The sequence below is a fragment of the Oncorhynchus kisutch genome, linkage group LG30, assembly GCF_002021735.2.
Source record: "Oncorhynchus kisutch isolate 150728-3 linkage group LG30, Okis_V2, whole genome shotgun sequence".
NCBI lineage: Eukaryota > Metazoa > Chordata > Actinopteri > Salmoniformes > Salmonidae > Oncorhynchus > Oncorhynchus kisutch.
In genome coordinates, this window is record NC_034203.2 from 42,115,605 (window position 1) to 42,133,044 (window position 17,440).

At 46.8% G+C, this 17,440-nt stretch overlaps 1 protein-coding gene across 9 annotated transcripts in view; it reads left to right on the top strand.

Moving 5' to 3' along the window:
- LOC109882246 (receptor-type tyrosine-protein phosphatase F) overlaps positions 1-17,440 on the top strand; it is a 195,715-nt gene that overhangs the window by 104,913 nt on the left and 73,362 nt on the right. For 5 of the 9 annotated variants that reach the window (XM_031810278.1, XM_031810280.1, XM_031810282.1 and 2 more), the window contains 3 exons: positions 7,094-7,248; positions 11,341-11,352; positions 15,856-15,968. In XM_031810278.1, the coding sequence (XP_031666138.1) occupies positions 7,094-7,248; positions 11,341-11,352; positions 15,856-15,968 (280 nt within the window). The remainder of the gene's footprint in view (positions 1-7,093; positions 7,249-11,340; positions 11,353-15,855; positions 15,969-17,440) is intronic. The other 4 variants (XM_031810286.1, XM_031810285.1, XM_031810279.1 and 1 more) reach the window with 1 other exon arrangement.

Below are 17,440 nucleotides of genomic sequence, written 5' to 3' on the forward strand. Positions count from 1 at the left end.
AGAGGAGAGGAGAGACTGAACAGAGAGAGACAGAGGAGAGGAGAGACTGAACAGAGAGAGACAGAGGAGAGGAGAGACTGAACAGAGAGAGACAGAGGAGAGGAGAGACTGAACAGAGAGAGGAGGAGAGGAGAGACTGAACAGAGAGAGACAGAGGACGAGTGGAGAACCTGAACAGAGAGAGGAGGAGAAGAGAGACTGAACAGAGAGAGGAGGAGAAGAGAGACTGAACAGAGAGAGGAGGAGAGGAGAGACTGAACAGAGAGAGACAGAGGAGAGGAGAGACTGAACAGAGAGAGACAGAGGAGAGGAGAGACTGAACAGAGAGAGACAGAGGAGAGGAGAGACTGAACAGAGAGAGGAGGAGAGGAGAGACTGAACAGAGAGAGGAGGAGAGGAGAGACTAAACAGAGAGAGGAGGAGAGGAGAGACTGAACAGAGAGAGGAGGAGAGGAGAGACTGAACAGAGAGAGGAGGAGGGGAGAGACTGAACAGAGAGAGACTGAACAGAGAGAGGAGGAGAGGAGAGACTGAACAGAGAGAGACTGAACAGAGAGAGGAGGAGAGGAGAGACTGAACAGAGAGAGACTGAACAGAGAGAGGAGGAGAGGAGAGACTGAACAGAGAGAGAAGGAGAGGAGAGACTGAACAGAGAGAGCAGGAGGGGAGAGACTGAACAGAGAGAGACATACAGGGGAGATATACAGTGGTAATGTTGGCCTGAGGCTCCATCTCTGTTCCTCTTTGATACAGATATTAGGAGGAGCACTCAAAGAGAGAGACAGGAGAGAGAGGGACAGGAGAGAGCAAGGGGAGAGAGAGGGACAGGAGAGAGCAAGGGGAGAGAGAGGGACAGGAGAGAGAGGGACAACGAGAGGAGAGCAGAGAGAGAGGAGAACTAGAGAATAGAGATATAGAGGACAGCAGTGTGTAACCGTCCTGAGGAGACACCCCACCAGCAGGGAACAGTAACTGGAGCCATGATGTGTGTTAACATGCTGCTTTGTTTGTCTGGCACACAACACCCCCCAGGGTTAATTTAACGAGGAGCAGGAGAGGTGAAACAACATGTCAACACAGTGGCCTAGCATGTTACGGTCCAGTTAGACACTAGCAATGTGTTAGGGCACCCTATTCCCTATGGACCCTGGTCAAAAGTAGTGCCCTATATAGGGGATAGTGTTGTCTTTTGGGATTCAACCTTGGTGTAGTTTGAACCCTCTGACTACAGTAACACTCAGTAGAACTGTTGCATTATTGCACCGTCTCTCTGGCACTCCTTTCCTGTCCTTACCTCTCCTCTCCTTTCCTGTCCTTACCTCTCCTCTCCTTTCCTTCCCTCTCCTCTCCTCTCCTTTCCTGTCCTTACCTCTCCTCTCCTTTCCTGTCCTTACCTCTCCTCTCCTTTCCTGTCCTTACCTCTCCTCTCCTTTCCTGTCCTTACCTCTCCTCTCCTTTCCTGTCCTTACCTCTCCTTTCCTGTCCTTACCTCTCCTCTCCTTTCCTGTCCTTACCTCTCCTCTCCTCCCCTCAAAAATGTTTTCCTCTCCTCATTTCCTTTCCTCTCCTCTCCTCTCCTTTCCTCTCCTCATTTCCTTTTCTCTCCTTCCCTCTCCTCATTTCCTTTCCTCTCCTCATTTCCTTCCCTCTCCTTCCCTCTCCTCATTTCCTTTCCTCTCCTCATTTCCTTCCCTCTCCTTCCCTCTCCTCATTTCCTTTCCTCTCCTCATTTCCTTCCCTCTCCTTCTCTCTCCTCATTTCCTTTCCTCTCCTCATTTCCTTCCCTCTCCTTCCCTCTCCTCATTTCCTTTCCTCTCCTCATTTCCTTCCCTCTCCTTCCCTCTCCTTCCCTCTCCTCATTTCCTTCCCTCTCCTTCCCTCTCCTCATTTCCTTTCCTCTCCTCATTTCCTTTCCTCTCCTCATTTCCTTCCCTCTCCTTCCCTCTCCTCATTTCCTTCCCTCTCCTCATTTCCTTTCCTCTCCTCATATCCTTCCCTCTCCTTCCCTCTCCTCATTTCCTTCCCTCTCCTTCCCTCTCCTCATTTCCTTTCCTCTCCTCATGTCCTTCCCTCTCCTTCCCTCTCTTCATTTCCTTTCCTCTCCTCATTTCCTTCCCTCTCCTTCCCTCGCCTCATTTCCTTCCCTCTCCTCATTTCCTTTCCTCTCATTTCCTCTCCTCTCCTTCCCTCTCCTCATTTCCTTTCCTCTCCTCCTCTCCCCCTCCCCTCTCATTTCATCTCCTTTCTTCCCACACACAATCAACTTAGTTTCCACTTTATTTCTCTTCATCTTTCTCTCTCTGTCTCTTTTCATCTCTCTCTTTCTCGTCCTATAGCTCATTCTCTTTCTCCACATCTTTTAATTCGTCAGATAGCCTAGGTTGCTGGTTGAATCCCCGGGCCGACTGGCAAGGCACTTAACCCAGATGGCTCCTCTAAGTCACCCTGGATGAGAGCGTCTGCTAAATGACTACAACAAAGATGACATTCAAAAAAAGTTATACTTGTCAAACAGAGACACTTTCAGACATAGAGGAAGAACAGGAAGTCAAACACGTAGGACAGGAAGTCAAACACTTAGAACAGGAAGTCAAACACGTAGGACAGGAAGTCAAACACTTAGAACAGGAAGTCAAACACGTAGGACAGGAAGTCAAACACTTAGAACAGGAAGTCAAACACGTAGGACAGCAAGTCAAACACTTAGGACAGGAAGTCAAACCTTAAGGACAGGAAGTCAAACAGGAACAGGAAGTTCAACTGTGTTGTGGTGCTGCTTAGGACACTGGAGTGATTTCACACACTATTTGTCATGTGTTTAAATTTAACGTAACCTTTATTTAATTAGGCAGGTCAGTTAAGAACACATTCTGATTCGAACAAGCAAGGTAGGATACCTGACAAAAGAAAAGATGAGGAGAGAGAGAATGAGCTATATGATGAGGAGAAAGAGAATGAGCTATATGATGAGGAGAAAGAGAATGAGCTATATGATGAGGAGAAAGAGAATGAGCTATATGATGAGGAGAAAGAGAATGAGCTATATGATGAGGAGAGAGAGAATGAGCTATATGATGAGGAGAAAGAGAATGAGCTATATGATGAGGAGAGAGAGAATGAGCTATATGATGAGGAGAGAGAGAATGAGCTATATGATGAGGAGAGAGAGAATTAGCTATATGATGAGGAGAGAGAGAATGAGCTATATGATGAGGAGAAAGAGAATGAGCTATATGATGAGGAGAAAGAGAATGAGCTATATGATGAGGAGAATGAGCTATATGATGAGGAGAATGAGCTATATGATGAGGAGAATGAGCTATATGATGAGGAGAGAGAGAATGAGCTATATGACTAGGAGAGAGAGAATGAGCTATATGATGAGGAGAGAGAGAATGAGCTATATGATGAGGAGAAAGAGAATGAGCTATATGATGAGGAGAGAGAGAATGAGCTATATGATGAGGAGAATGAGCTATATGACTAGGAGAAAGAGAATGAGCTATATGATGAGGTGAATGAGCTATATGATGAGGAGAAAGAGAATGAGCTATATGATGAGGAGAATGAGCTATATGATGAGGAGAATGAGCTATATGATGAGGAGAATGAGCTATATGATGAGAGAGAGAATGAGCTATATGATGAGGAGAGAGAGAATGAGCTATATGACGAGGAGAGAGAATGAGCTATATGACGAGGAGAGAGAGAATGAGCTATATGACTAGGAGAGAGAGAATGAGCTATATGATGAGGAGAGAGAGAATGAGCTATATGATGAGGAGAGAGAGAATGAGCTATATGATGAGGAGAGAGAGAATGAGCTATATGATGAGGAGAAAGAGAATGAGCTATATGATGAGGAGAGAGAGAATGAGCTATATGATGAGGAGAGAGAGAATGAGCTATATGATGAGGAGGAATGAGCTATATGATGAGGAGAGAGAGAATGATGATGAGGAGAGAGAGAATGAGCTATATGACGAGGAGAAAGAGAATGAGCTATATGACGAGGAGAAAGAGAATGAGCTATATGATGAGGAGAAAAAGACCGAGAGAGAGAGCAGGGTGTCTGTAGAGAGGCCTCAAGCACTGAGACACAGAGACAACTGGCTTTCAGTAATGACTCTCCTAAACTCTCTACACCCACTAACATGGGATGCTATTGAAACACCTATTGTATGATCTCACAAAGACAGTAGAGATGTATCGGGACCCTGCCTTGTCGCAGACTCCAAAAGCGTTCAGCACCCTCGTAGCTCTACAGTCTAACACCAGTCTAACCTGGATACGCAGACTGCACAGCAGGAAGGAGAATTAACGTGCTAAAACAAGAATATAGTGTATGTGTGTCACACCTATCTCCTTGTCTTCCTCTCTCCTTGTCTTCCTCTCTCCTTGTCTTCCTCTCTCCTTGTCACACCTCTCTCCTTGTCTTCCTCTCTCCTTGTCTTCCTCTCTCCTTGTCTTCCTCTCCTTGTCTTCCTCTCTCCTTGTCACACCTCTCTCCTTGTCTTCCTCTCTCCTTGTCTTCCTCTCTCCTTGTCTTCCTCTCTCCTTGTCTTCCTCTCTCCTTGTCTTCCTCTCTCCTTGTCACACCTCTCTCCTTGTCTTCCTCTCTCCTTGTCTTCCTCTCTCCTTGTCTTCCTCTCTCCTTGTCTTCCTCTCTCCTTGTCTTCCTCTCTCCTTGTCTTCCTCTCTCCTTGTCTTCCTCTCTTCTTGTCTTTCTCTCTCCTTGTCTTCCTCTCTACTTGTCTTCCTCTCTCCTTGTCTTCCTCTCTCATTGTCTTCCTCTCTCCTTGTCTTCCTCTCTCCTTGTCTTCCTCTCTCCTTGTCTTCCTCTCTCCTTGTCTTCCTCCATCCTTGTCTTCCTCCATCCTTGTCTTCCTCTCTCCTTGTCTTCCTCTCTCCTTGTCTTCCTCTCTCCTTGTCTTCCTCTCTCCTTGTCTTCCTCTCTCCTTGTCTTCCTCTCTCCTTGTCTTCCTCTCTTCTTGTCTTCTCTCTCCTTGTCTTCCTCTCTCCTTGTCTTCCTCTCTCCTTGTCTTCCTCTCTCCTTGTCTTCCTCTCTCCTTGTCTTCCTCTCTTCTTGTCTTTCTCTCTCCTTGTCTTCCTCTCTCCTTGTCTTCCTCTCTCCTTGTCTTCCTCTCTCCTTGTCTTCCTCTCTCCTATGTCTTCCTCCATCCTTGTCTTCCTCCATCCTTGTCTTCCTCACTCCTTGTCTTCATCTTTCCTTGTCTTCCTCTCTCCTTGTCTTCCTCGCTCCTTGTCTTCCTCTCTCCTTGTCTTCCTCTCTCCTTGTCTTCCTCTCTCCTTGTCTTCCTCTCTCCTTGTCTTCCTCTCTCCTTGTCTTTCTCTCTCCTTTCTCTCCTCTCTCCCTGTCTTTCCCTCTCCATGTGTGCGCATGCGTGCGTGTGTTTGTGCATGTGATTAAGAGTAGAGTACTGTGATAACTAATGATCCAAATTACTGCCAGCCCCTCCTAGTGCATGCTGGGTGATGGAGAGGGCTGCTATCTGTCTGCATGCCCTCCTGCTCTCTCCCTTCCTCTCTCTCTCTCTCTCTCTCTCTCCCTTCCTTCCTCTCTCTCTCTCTCTCTCTCTCTCTCTCTCTCTCTCTCTCTCTCTCTCTCCCTTCCTCTCTCTCCCTTCCTCTCTCTCTCTCCCTCCTTCCTCTCTCTCTCTCTCTCCCTCCCTTCCTCTCTCTCTCCCTTCCTCTCTCTCTCTCTCTCCCTCCTTCCTCTCTCTCTCTCTCCCTTCCTCTCTCTCTCTCTCACTCTCGCTCTCCTCTTCACTCCCTCCCTCTATCCTCTCTCTCTCTTTCTCTCTCTGTCTTTCTCTCAATTCAATTTAAGGGGCTTTATTGGCATGGGAAACATGTGTTAACATTGCCAAAGCAAGTGAAGTAGATAATAAACTAAAGTGAAATAAACAATAAAAATTAAACTTCCAAAAGAATAAAGACATTTCAAATGTCATGGTATGTCTCTTTCCCCCTCTCTCTTTCCCCCTCTCTCTTCCCCCTCTCTCTGTCTCTTTCCCCCTCTCTCTGTCTCTTTCCCCCTCTCTCTGTCTCTTTCCCCCTCTCTCTGTCTCTTTCCCCCTCTCTCTGTCTCTTTCCCCCTCTCTCTGTCTCTTTCCCCCTCTCTCTTTCTCTTTCCCCCTCTCTCTTTCCCCCTCTCTCTTTCTCTGTCTCTCTCTCTCTTTCCCCCTCTCTCTTTCTCTGTCTCTCTTTCCCCCTCTCTCTTTCTCTGTCTCTCTCTCTCTTTCCCCCTCTCTCTTTCTCTGTCTCTCTCTCTCTTTCCCCCCTCTCTCTTTCTCTGTCTCTCTCTTTCTCTTTCCCCCTCTCTCTTTCTCTGTCTCTCTCTCTCTTTCCCCCTCTCTCTTTCTCTGTCTCTCTCTTTCTCTTTCCCCCTCTCTCTTTCTCTGTCTCTCTCTTTCTTTCTCTGTCTCTTTCCCCCTCTCTCTTTCTCTGTCTCTCCCTTTCTTTCTCTGTCTCTCTCTTTCTCTTTCCCCCTCTCTCTTTCTCTGTCTCTCTCTTTCTTTCTCTGTCTCTTTCCCCCTCTCTCTTTCTCTGTCTCTCCCTTTCTTTCTCTGTCTCTCTCTCTTTCTCTGTCTCTCTCTCTCTTTCTTTCTGTCTCTCTCTCTTTCTCTGTCTCTCTCTTTCTTTCTCTGTCTCTCTCTCTCTCTGTCTCTCACTCTCTCTCTCTCTCTCTCTCTCTCTCTCTCTCTCTCACTCTCTCTCTCTGTCTCTCTCTCTCTCTTTCTCTGTCTATCTCTTTCTCTCTCTCTCTATCACTCTCTCTCTCTCTCTCTCTCTCTTTCTCTGTCTCTCTCTCTCTTTCTCTGTCTCTCTCCCTCTCTCTCTCTTTCTCTGTCTCTCTCTCTCTCGCTTTATGTCTCTCACTCTCTCTCACTCTCTCTCTCTGTCTCTCTTTCTCTCTCTCTCTCTGTCTCTCTCTTTCTCTCTCTCCCTCTGTCTCTCTCTGTCTTTCTGTCTCTGTCTCTCTGTCTCTGTGTCTTCTCAGTTGCTTGTAGGTTCTTTGAGACCGTACCAGTAGGTATTTTAACTCTCTTCCTGTCCCTCTCTCCTGTAGAGAAGGTTCTCAGCCAGTCCTTACTCCGACCCCATCCACGTGTCTCCTGACGTGTCCAGGACTGCAGAGCAGCCAGAGATGTTGTGGGTCCTGGGTCCTGTCCTGGCCGTGGTGCTCATCATCATCATCGTTATCGCCATCTTGCTCTTCAAGAGGTAAGAGGTGTGTGTGTGTGTGGGTGGGTGGGGTGGGTGGGGTGAAAACACCTTGATGCAGGTTTCCACGTGTTGCATCAGACAGTATGATTGTGAGTGTCACAAAAAATGCATTGCACCTCCTGTGTGTTTCCCCCTGTCTCCCTGTCCCCCTGTGTGTTTCCCCCTGTCTCCCTGTCCTTCTGTCCCCCTGTGTGTTTCACCCTGTGTGTTTCCCCCTGTCCCCCTGTGTGTTTCACCCTGTCTCCCTGTCCTCCTGTGTTTCCCCCTGTCCCCCTGTCCTCCTGTCCCCCTGTGTGTTTCACCCTGTCCTCCTGTCCCCCTGTGTGTTTCCCCCTGTCTTCCTGTCCCCCCTGTGTGTTTCCCCCTGTCTCCCTGTCCTTCTGTCCCCCTGTGTGTTTCCCCCTGTGTGTTTCTCCCTGTCCTCCTGCCCCCCCTGTGTGTTTCCCCCTGTCCCCATGTGTGTGTGTCCCTGTGTGTGTCTCCCTGTCCTCCTGTCCCCCCTGTGTGTTTCCCCCTGTCTCCCTGTCCCCCTGTGTGTTTCCCCCTGTCTCCCTGTCCCCCTGTGTGTTTCCCCTGTCTCCCTGTCCTCCTGTCCCCCCTGTGTGTTTCCCCCTGTCTCCCTGTCCCCCTGTGTGTTTCCCCCTGTCTCCCTGTCTCCCTGTCCTCCTGTGTGTTTCCCCTGTCTCCCTGTCCTCCTGTCCCCCCTGTGTGTTTCCCCCTGTCTCCCTGTCCCCTGTGTGTTTCCCCCTGTCTCCCTGTCCCCCCTGTGTGTTTCCCCCTGTCTCCCTGTGTGTTTCCCCCTCTGTGTTTCCCCCTGTCTCCCTGTCCCCCCTGTGTGTTTCCCCATGTCTCCCTGTCCCCCTGTGTGTTTCCCCCTGTGTGTTTCCCCCTGTCTCCCTGTGTGTTTCCCCCTGTGTGTTTCCCCCTGTCTCCCTGTCCCCCTGTGTGTTTCCCCCTGTCCTCCTGTCCCCCCTGTGTGTTTCCCCCTGTCTCCCTGTCCCCCTGTGTGTTTCCCCCTGTCTCCCTGTCCCCCTGTGTGTTTCCCCCTGTCTCCCTGTCTCCCTGTCCTCCTGTGTGTTTCCCCATGTGTGTTTCCCCCTGTCTCCCTGTCCCCCCTGTGTGTTTCCCCCTGTCTCCCTGTCCTCCTGTGTGTTTCACCCTGTCCCCATGCCATCCTGTCCCCCCTGTGTGTTTCTCCCTGTCTCCCTGTCCTCCTGTGTGTTTCACCCTGTCCCCATGCCATCCTGTCCCCCCTGTGTGTTTCTCCCTGTCTCCCTGTCCCCCTGTGTGTTTCACCCTGTCTCCCTGTCATCCTGTCCCCCTGTGTGTTTCACCCTGTCTCCCTGTCATCCTGTCCCCCTGTGTGTTTCACCCTGTCCCCCTGTCATCCTGTCCCCCCTGTGTGTTTCTCCCTGTCCCCCTGTGTGTTTCCCCCTGTCTCCCTGTCCTCCTGTCCCCCCTGTGTGTTTCCCCCTGTCTCCATGTCTCTCTGTATGTTTATCCCTGTCTCCCTGTCCTCCTGTCCCCCCTGTGTGTATCCCTGTCCCCCTGTGTGTTTCCCCCTGTCTCTCTGTCCTCCTGTCCCCCTGTGTGTGTCTCCCTGTCCCCCTGTGTGTGTCTCCCTGTCCCCCTGTGTGTTTCCCCCTGTCCTCCTGTCCCCCTGTGTGTGTCTCCCTGTCCCCCTGTGTGTGTCTCCCTGTCCCCCTGTGTGTTTCCCCCTGTCTCCCTGTCCCCCTGTGTGTGTCTCCCTGTCCCCATGTGTGTGTCTCCCTGTCCCCCTGTGTGTTTCCCTGTCCTCTCATATGTGGTCCTAAATGCACCCGATGACCAATATAGTGCACTATGTTTGACTTGGAGTCGACCAAAACCCAATAATCATTTTAATATGTTCAGGTTCAGTCCGGAACATTCTGTTCTTTCTTTTCTTCTCGTCTAAAGTGTGACTTTTTAGAAGTCGGAGCAATTTTGTTAAAAGCCTAGTTGTCTTTAACTCTACATCTAGGAACATTCACATAGCAGGCAGACCTTTCACACTCTGACACAGCAGGCAGACCTTTCACACTCTGACACAGCTCAGTGAAAAGTGAAGGATTTTTGGTATTCCTTTAGAGACTAACCTGTGACTCCCTCCACTGGTATTCCTTTAGAGACTAACCTGTGTCTCCCTCCACTGGTATTCCTTTAGAGACTAACCTGTGTCTCCCTCGGCTGGTATTCCTTTAGAGACTAACCTGTGTCTCCCTCCGCTGGTATTCCTTTAGAGACTAACCTGTGTCTTCCTCAGCTGGTATTCCTTTAGAGACTAACCTGTGTCTCCCTCGGCTGGTATTCCTTTAGAGACTAACCTGTGTCTCCCTCCGCTGGTATTCCTTTAGAGACTAACCTGTGTCTTCCTCAGCTGGTATTCCTTTAGAGACTAACCTGTGTCTCCGTCAGCTGGTATTCATTTAGAGACTAACCTGTGTCTTCCTCAGCTGGTATTCCTTTAGAGACTAACCTGTGTCTCCCTCGGCTGGTATTCCTTTAGAGACTAACCTGTGTCTCTCTCCGCTGGTATTCCTTTAGAGACTAACCTGTGTCTTCCTCAGCTGGTATTCCTTTAGAGACTAACCTGTGTCTCCCTCAGCTGGTATTCCTTTAGAGACTAACCTGTGTCTCCGGCAGCTGGTATTCATTTAGAGACTAACCTGTGTCTCTGTCGGCTGGTATTCCTTTAGAGACTAACCTGTGTCTCCCTCAGCTGGTATTCCTTTAGAGACTAACCTGTTTCTCTGTCGGCTGGTACTGTTCATTCGGAAAGTATTCAGACCTCTTGATTTTTTTCCACATTTTGTTTCGTTACAGCCTTATTCTTTTTTATGTGCCTCATCAATCTACACACAATAACCCATAATGACATCACAATACCCCATAATGACATCACAATACCCCATAATGACATCACAATACCCCCATAATGACATCACGATACCCCATAATGACATCACAATACCCCATAATGACATCACAATACCCCATAATGACATCACAATACCCCATAATGACATCACAATACCCCATAATGACATCACCATACCCCATAATGACATCACAATACCCCATAATGACACCACCATACCCCATAATGACATCACAATACCCCATAATGACATCACAATACCCCATAATGACATCACAATACCCCATAATGACATCACAATACCCCATAATGACATCACAATACCCCATAATGACATCACAATACCCCATAATGACATCACAATACCCCATAATGACACCACAATACCCCATAATGACATCACAATACCCCATAATGACATCACAATACCCCATAATGACATCACAATACCCCATAATGACATCACAATACCCCCTAATGACATCACAATACCCCATAATGACATCCCAATACCCCATAATGACATCACAATACCCCATAATGACACCACAATACCCCATAATGACATCACAATACCCCATAATGACATCACAATACCCCATAATGACACCACAATACTCCATAATGACATCACAATACCCCATAATGACATCACAATACCCCATAATGACATCACAATACCCCATAATGACATCACAATACCCCATAATGACACCACAATACCCCATAATGACATCACAATACCCCATAATGACATCACAATACCCCATAATGACATCACAATACCCCATAATGACATCACAATACCCCATAATGACATCACAATACCCCATAATGACACCACAATACCCCATAATGACACCACAATACCCCATAATGACATCACAATACCCCATAATGACATCACAATACCCCATAATGACAAAGCAAAAACAGTTTTTTATAGATTATAGAATACAAATGTATTTAAGAAATAAAAAGAAGGAAAAACTGAAATATAATATATAAATATGACATGTACATGAGACAACAGTTATAGTGTCTACTAATGTAACAATGGAGTAGCTGGTTCCATCCCTGCTCCTCACTATCGCTACGTTAGGACTCTGATCACCATTAACCTTCCTTTCCTCCTCCTCCTCTCTTTCCTCTTCCTCTCTTTCCTCCTCCCCCTCTTTGTTTGAAAGCAGCAAGCAGGAAAGGTGGGTACTTACTATCACATCTGAGCCCTGGCTTCAACTACCTTCCCCTTCCTCCCCATGTGTTGTCCTGTGATGTTCCCAGATGTGTTCCTGATTATTCACAAACTCCTGATTTCCTCAGAAAATCTTACTGTTTTGATATGTCTTGCACACTGTAAAAGATGTGAGTAGTTTTAACTTCAAACGATAAGTTACTTCACAACCTTTTGGACTAGTTTAAGTTATAATCACCTCGGTAGATCAAGTTGAGTTTACTATAGTAATATTAGTTGATACAACTCAACATGCTACGCCAACGAGGTAACTCATCTTTTGCTATGTTGAAACAACAAGATGTTTCATCATGCATCTTTGTGGTGAGGTCTGTGTTGTGTTGTGTTGAGGTCTGTGTTGTGGTGAGGTCTGTGTTGTGGTGAGGTCTGTTTTGTGTTGTGTTGAGGTCTGTGTTGTGTTGAGGTCTGTGTTGTGGTGAGGTCTGTGTTGTGGTGAGGTCTGTGTTGTGGTGAGGTCTGTGTTGTGGTGAGGTCTGTGTTGTGGTGAGGTCTGTTTTGTGTTGTGTTGAGGTCTGTGTTGTGGTGAGATCTGTGTTGTGGTGAGGTCTGTGTTGTGTTGTGGTGAGGTCTGTGTTGTGTTGTGGTGAGGTCTGTGTTGTGTTGAGGTCTGTTTTGTGTTGTGGTGAGGTCTGTGTTGTGGTGAGGTCTGTGTTGTGTTGTGGTGAGGTCTGTGTTGTGTTGTGGTGAGGTCTGTTTTGTGTTGTGGTGAGGTCTGTGTTGTGTTGTGGTGAGGTCTGTTTTGTGTTGTGGTGAGGTCTGTGTTGTGTTGAGGTCTGTGTTGTGGTGTGGTCTGTGTTGTGTTGAGGTGAGATCTGTGTTGTGTTGTGGTGAGGTCTGTTTTGTGTTGAGGTCTGTGTTGTGGTGAGGTCTGTGGTGAGGTCTGTGTTGTGGTGAGGTCTGTGTTGTGGTGAGGTCTGTTTTGTGTTGTGGTGAGGTCTGTGTTGTGGTGAGGTCTGTTTTGTGTTGTGGTGAGATCTGTTTTGTGTTGTGGTGAGGTGAGGTCTGCTTTGTGCGAGGTCACCCTCAATCTGAACACACACACCCTTCGAGGTCACCCTCAATCTGAACACACACACCCTTCAAAGTCACCCTCAATCTGAACACACACACCCTTCGAGGTCGCTGCCAATCAGAACACACACACCCATCGAGGTCACCCTCAATCTGAACACACACACCCTTCAAAGTCACCCTCAATCTGAACACACACACCCTTCGAGGTCGCTGCCAATCTGAACACACACACACCCTTCGAGGTCACCCTCAATCTGAACACAGACACCCTTCGAGGTCGCTGCCAATCTGAACACACACACACCCTTCGAGGTCACCCTCAATCTGAACACACACACCCTTCGAGGTCGCTGCCAATCAGAACACACACACCCATCGAGGTCACCCTCAATCAGAACACACACACCCTTTCGAGGTCACCCTCAATCTGAACACACACACCCTTCGAGGTCGCTGCCAATCAGAACGGTCTGTCTGAGTCTGTCTTGTGTCTGAATGGCACATTGTCAGCTAAATGCCAGGTGGTGAGACGAAGGCTTTGTTCCAAATGAGACCCTGTTCCCTATATGCTGCACTATGTTTGACCAGCGACCTGTAGTGCACTAGGTGCCATTTGGGACGCTGGATAATCATGAATATAAATGTTTCTTAGGCGTCTAAAGCTGATATTTTCCTCAACAAAACATTTCTGGCCTTTTACTCTCTCGCTCCGTCTCTCTGTGTTTCTCTCTCTCTGTTCTCTCCCTCTTTTCAATGCAGTTCAATTCAATTTTCTTTATTGGCATGACGTAACAATGTACATATTGCCAAAACTTACTTTGGATATTTACAATATGAAGATAATAAGAATCAACATTGTCAACGGGACAACAATAACAACAATAACAACAGTAACAACAATAACAACAATAACAACAGTAACAACAATAACAACAGTAGCAACAATAACCAAGGGTCTAAACAACCAGACACTGAATCTCTTTTCTCTTTTCTCTTCTCTCTCTCTCTCTCTCTCTCTCTCTCTCTCTCTCTCTCTCTCTCTCTCTCTCTCTCTCTCTCTCTCTTTTCTCTCTCTGGTTAAAAGTAGTGCACTACTACCTATAGACCCTGGTTAAAGTAGGGCACTACTACCTATAGACCCTGGTTAAAGTAGGGCACTACTACCTATAGACCCTGGTTAAAGTAGTGCACTACTACCTATAGGGTCTGGTTAAAAGTAGTACACTACTACCTATAGACCCTGGTTAAAGTAGGGCACTACTACCTATAGACCCTGGTTTAAAGTAGGGCACTAATACCTATAGACCCTGGTTAAAAGTAGTGCACTAATACCTATAGACCCTGGTTAAAAGTAGTGCACTAATACCTATAGACCCTGGTTAAAAGTAGTGCACTAATACCTATAGACCCGTTTTAAAAGTAGTGCACTACTACCTATAGACCCTGGTTAAAAGTAGGGCACTAATACCTATAGGCTCTGGTTAAAAGTAGGGCACTATAAAGGGAGTAAGGTCACAGTCTGGAGACACCCAGAGTTTGTTCTGGTCTTGGTCATTGGAGAGAAATAGATGGTTGTCAGAGATTAGCCCAGCCATCACACTGGCTAGCATTAAGCTAACCTCTGTAGTAACGATCAGTCAGGCTGTTTACATTATCCTGTAGCTTAGCATCAATCATGCTGTTAACATAATCCTGTAATTTAGCATCAGTCATACTGTTAGCATTGTCCTGTGACTTAGCATTAGTCTTGATGTTAGCATAATCCTGTATCTTAGCATCAGTCTTGCTGTTAGCATAATCCTGTAGTTTAGCATCAGTCATGCTGTTAGCATTGTCCTGTGACTTAGCATTAGTAATGCTGTTAGCATTATCCTGTGACTTAGCATCAGTCTTGATGTTAGCATAATCCTGTATCTTAGCATCAGTCTTGCTGTTAGCATAATCCTGTAGTTTAGCATCAGTCATGCTGTTAGCATTATCCTGTGACTTAGCATTAGTCATGCTGTTAGCATTAGCCTAAGGTCAGTGTCATCAGGTAACCGGTGTTGGGACCAGTTAGACCCTGTGAATCCATGCTACTTTAGCTGTACACACACACACACACACACACACCGTGTCAGGCTTTGAGGAGAGGCATCTCTGAACTTGCAAATGGAGCGCAATGAGATGTGACATTCCTACAGCCGGCCGACACTTCCGCTTCACAAAGCAACACATTTACATTTCACATTTCTGTTCAGGAGGCTAGAAGTGTGTGTGTGTGTGTTTTGTGTGTGGGTGTTTTGTGTGTGTGTTTTGTGTCTGTGTGTGTGTGCGTTCGTATGTTTGTGTGCTGCCGCTGAAAGATGTTGTCTCTGCATTAGAATAGGAGGGGTTAGTCTGGGTATAGGGAGGGGTTAGTCTGGGGTATAGGGAGGGGTTAGTCTGGGGTATAGGGAGGGGTTAGTATGTGGTATAGGGAGGGGTTAGTCTGGGGTATAGGGAGGGGTTAGTCTGGGGTATAGGGAGGGGTTAGTCTGGGGTATAGGGAGGTGTTAGACTGGGGTATAGGGAGGGGTTAGTCTGGGGTATAGGGAGGGGTTAGTCTGGGGTATAGGGAGGGGTTAGACTGGGGTATAGGGAGGGGTTAGTCTGGGGTATAGGGAGGGGTTAGTCTGGGGTATAGGGAGGGGTTAGTCTGGGATATAGGGAGGGGTTAGACTGGGGTATAGGGAGGGGTTAGTCTGGGATATAGGGAGAGGTTAGTCTGGGTCTTAATAGCTCAGTCTATATCTTGGTGCAGGTGCAGGCTACACACTATAATTAGCCAGTGTTGTGCCACCCAGCTGATGAGTTAATTACAACGTCTGCCTGTTTCTCCCTAGACAGACTGTTTAGTACACACACACACACACTCCAGCTGTCACGATGTTTCTCTACAGACCTCCATCAGTGCCCAGATGACATGTGGAGAAAACAGGCATTCATGTCTTTCAAATTTAATTCAGCGATAGATAGGCCATCTCTTCGACCACACACACACACACACACACACTATAAATTAATTCAGCGATAGATAGGCCATCTCTTCGACCACACACACACACACACACACTATAAATGAATGCAGCGATAGATAGGCCATATCTCTGAACACACACACACACACACTATAAATTAATTTAGCAATAGATATGCCATCTCTCCGAACACACACACTATAAATGAATGCAGTGATAGATAGGCCATGTCTCCGAACACACACACTATAAATGAATGCAGTGATAGATAGGCCATGTCTCCTATCTCGTAAAGAAGATAATGGTGTCTCTAACATACAGTCTTCATGAGAGAACACACGTCTCTTTCCAACTGGCCTTTGTTATTTCTGTGTGTGATAATAGTTGTGATCATGGTTAATAACCTTTTCTTGGTTACCCCCCCCCACACACTATAGGAAGCGAGCATCTCCCCTCCCCAAAGATGACCACTCAGGAGGGGTGAAGGACTCACTGCTGGGCAACTCTTCCGACCCTGTAGAGATGAGACGACTCAACTACCAGACACCAGGTACTGTATACACACACACACACACATGCAGATGTGCACGCACACACTACCGAACAAACAAACATACACACCAACACGTGCGCACACACTCACAGACACACACATACACAAAGCACCCCATCCACCCAATGAGGTACAGTAGTTTGTCCACAGAAACACAGCTCAGTGTGAGGACCACTGTACTACCCTGCTGTCTTCAATGACAGGTCTCTTCGCCTGTCCTTCACGTTCTTTCAGGGAGAAGCCATTTTGGGTTCCATGTAGAACCCTCTGTGGAAAAGGGTCTTACATGGAACCCCCCCCCCCCCCCAAAAAAAAAGGTTTCTATAACCTGGAACCAGAAGGGTTTGGTTAAAGGGTTCTCCTACGGGGACACCCTGAAAGCTTTTATTCTGAGAGAGTAGGAACAAGCTTTTATTCTGAGAGTAGGAACCAGCTTTTATTCTGAGAGAGTAGGAACCAGCTTTTATTCTGAGAGTAGGAACCAGCTTTTATTCTGAGAGTAGGAACCAGCTTTTATTCTGAGAGAGTAGGAACAAGCTTTTATTCTGAGAGAGTAGGAACAAGCTTTTATTCTGAGAGTAGGAACCAGCTTTTATTCTGAGAGTAGGAACCAGCTTTTATTCTGAGAGAGTAGGAACAAGCTTTTATTCTGAGAGTAGGAACCAGCTTTTATTCTGAGAGAGTAGGAACAAGCTTTATTCTGAGAGTAGGAACCAGCTTTTATTCTGAGAGAGGTAGGAACCCAAGCTTTATTCTGAGAGAGTAGGACCAGCTTTTATTCTGAGAGTAGGAACAAGCTTTTATTCTGAGAGAGTAGGAACAAGCTTTTATTCTGAGAGTAGGAACCAGCTTTTATTCTGAGAGTAGGAACCAGCTTTTATTCTGAGAGAGTAGGAACAAGCTTTTATTCTGAGAGTAGGAACCAGCTTTTATTCTGAGAGTAGGAACCAGCTTTTATTCTGAGAGAGTAGGAACAAGCTTTTATTCTGAGAGAGTAGGAACCAGCTTTTATTCTGAGAGTAGGAACCAGCTTTTATTCTGAGAGAGTAGGAACAAGCTTTTATTCTGAGAGTAGGAACCAGCTTTTATTCTGAGAGAGTAGGAACAAGCTTTTATTCTGAGAGAGTAGGAACCAGCTTTTATTCTGAGAGAGTAGGAACAAGCTTTTATTCTGAGAGTAGGAACCAGCTTTTATTCTGAGAGTAGGAACCAGCTTTTATTCTGAGAGAGTAGGAACAAGCTTTTATTCTGAGAGTAGGAACCAGCTTTTATTCTGAGAGAGTAGGAACCAGCTTTTATTCTGAGAGTAGGAACCAGCTTTTATTCTGAGAGAGTAGGAACCAGCTTTTATTCTGAGAGTAGGAACAAGCTTTTATTCTGAGAGTAGGAACCAGCTTTTATTCTGAGAGAGTAGGAACCAGCTTTTATTCTGAGAGTAGGAACAAGCTTTTATTCTGAGAGAGTAGGAA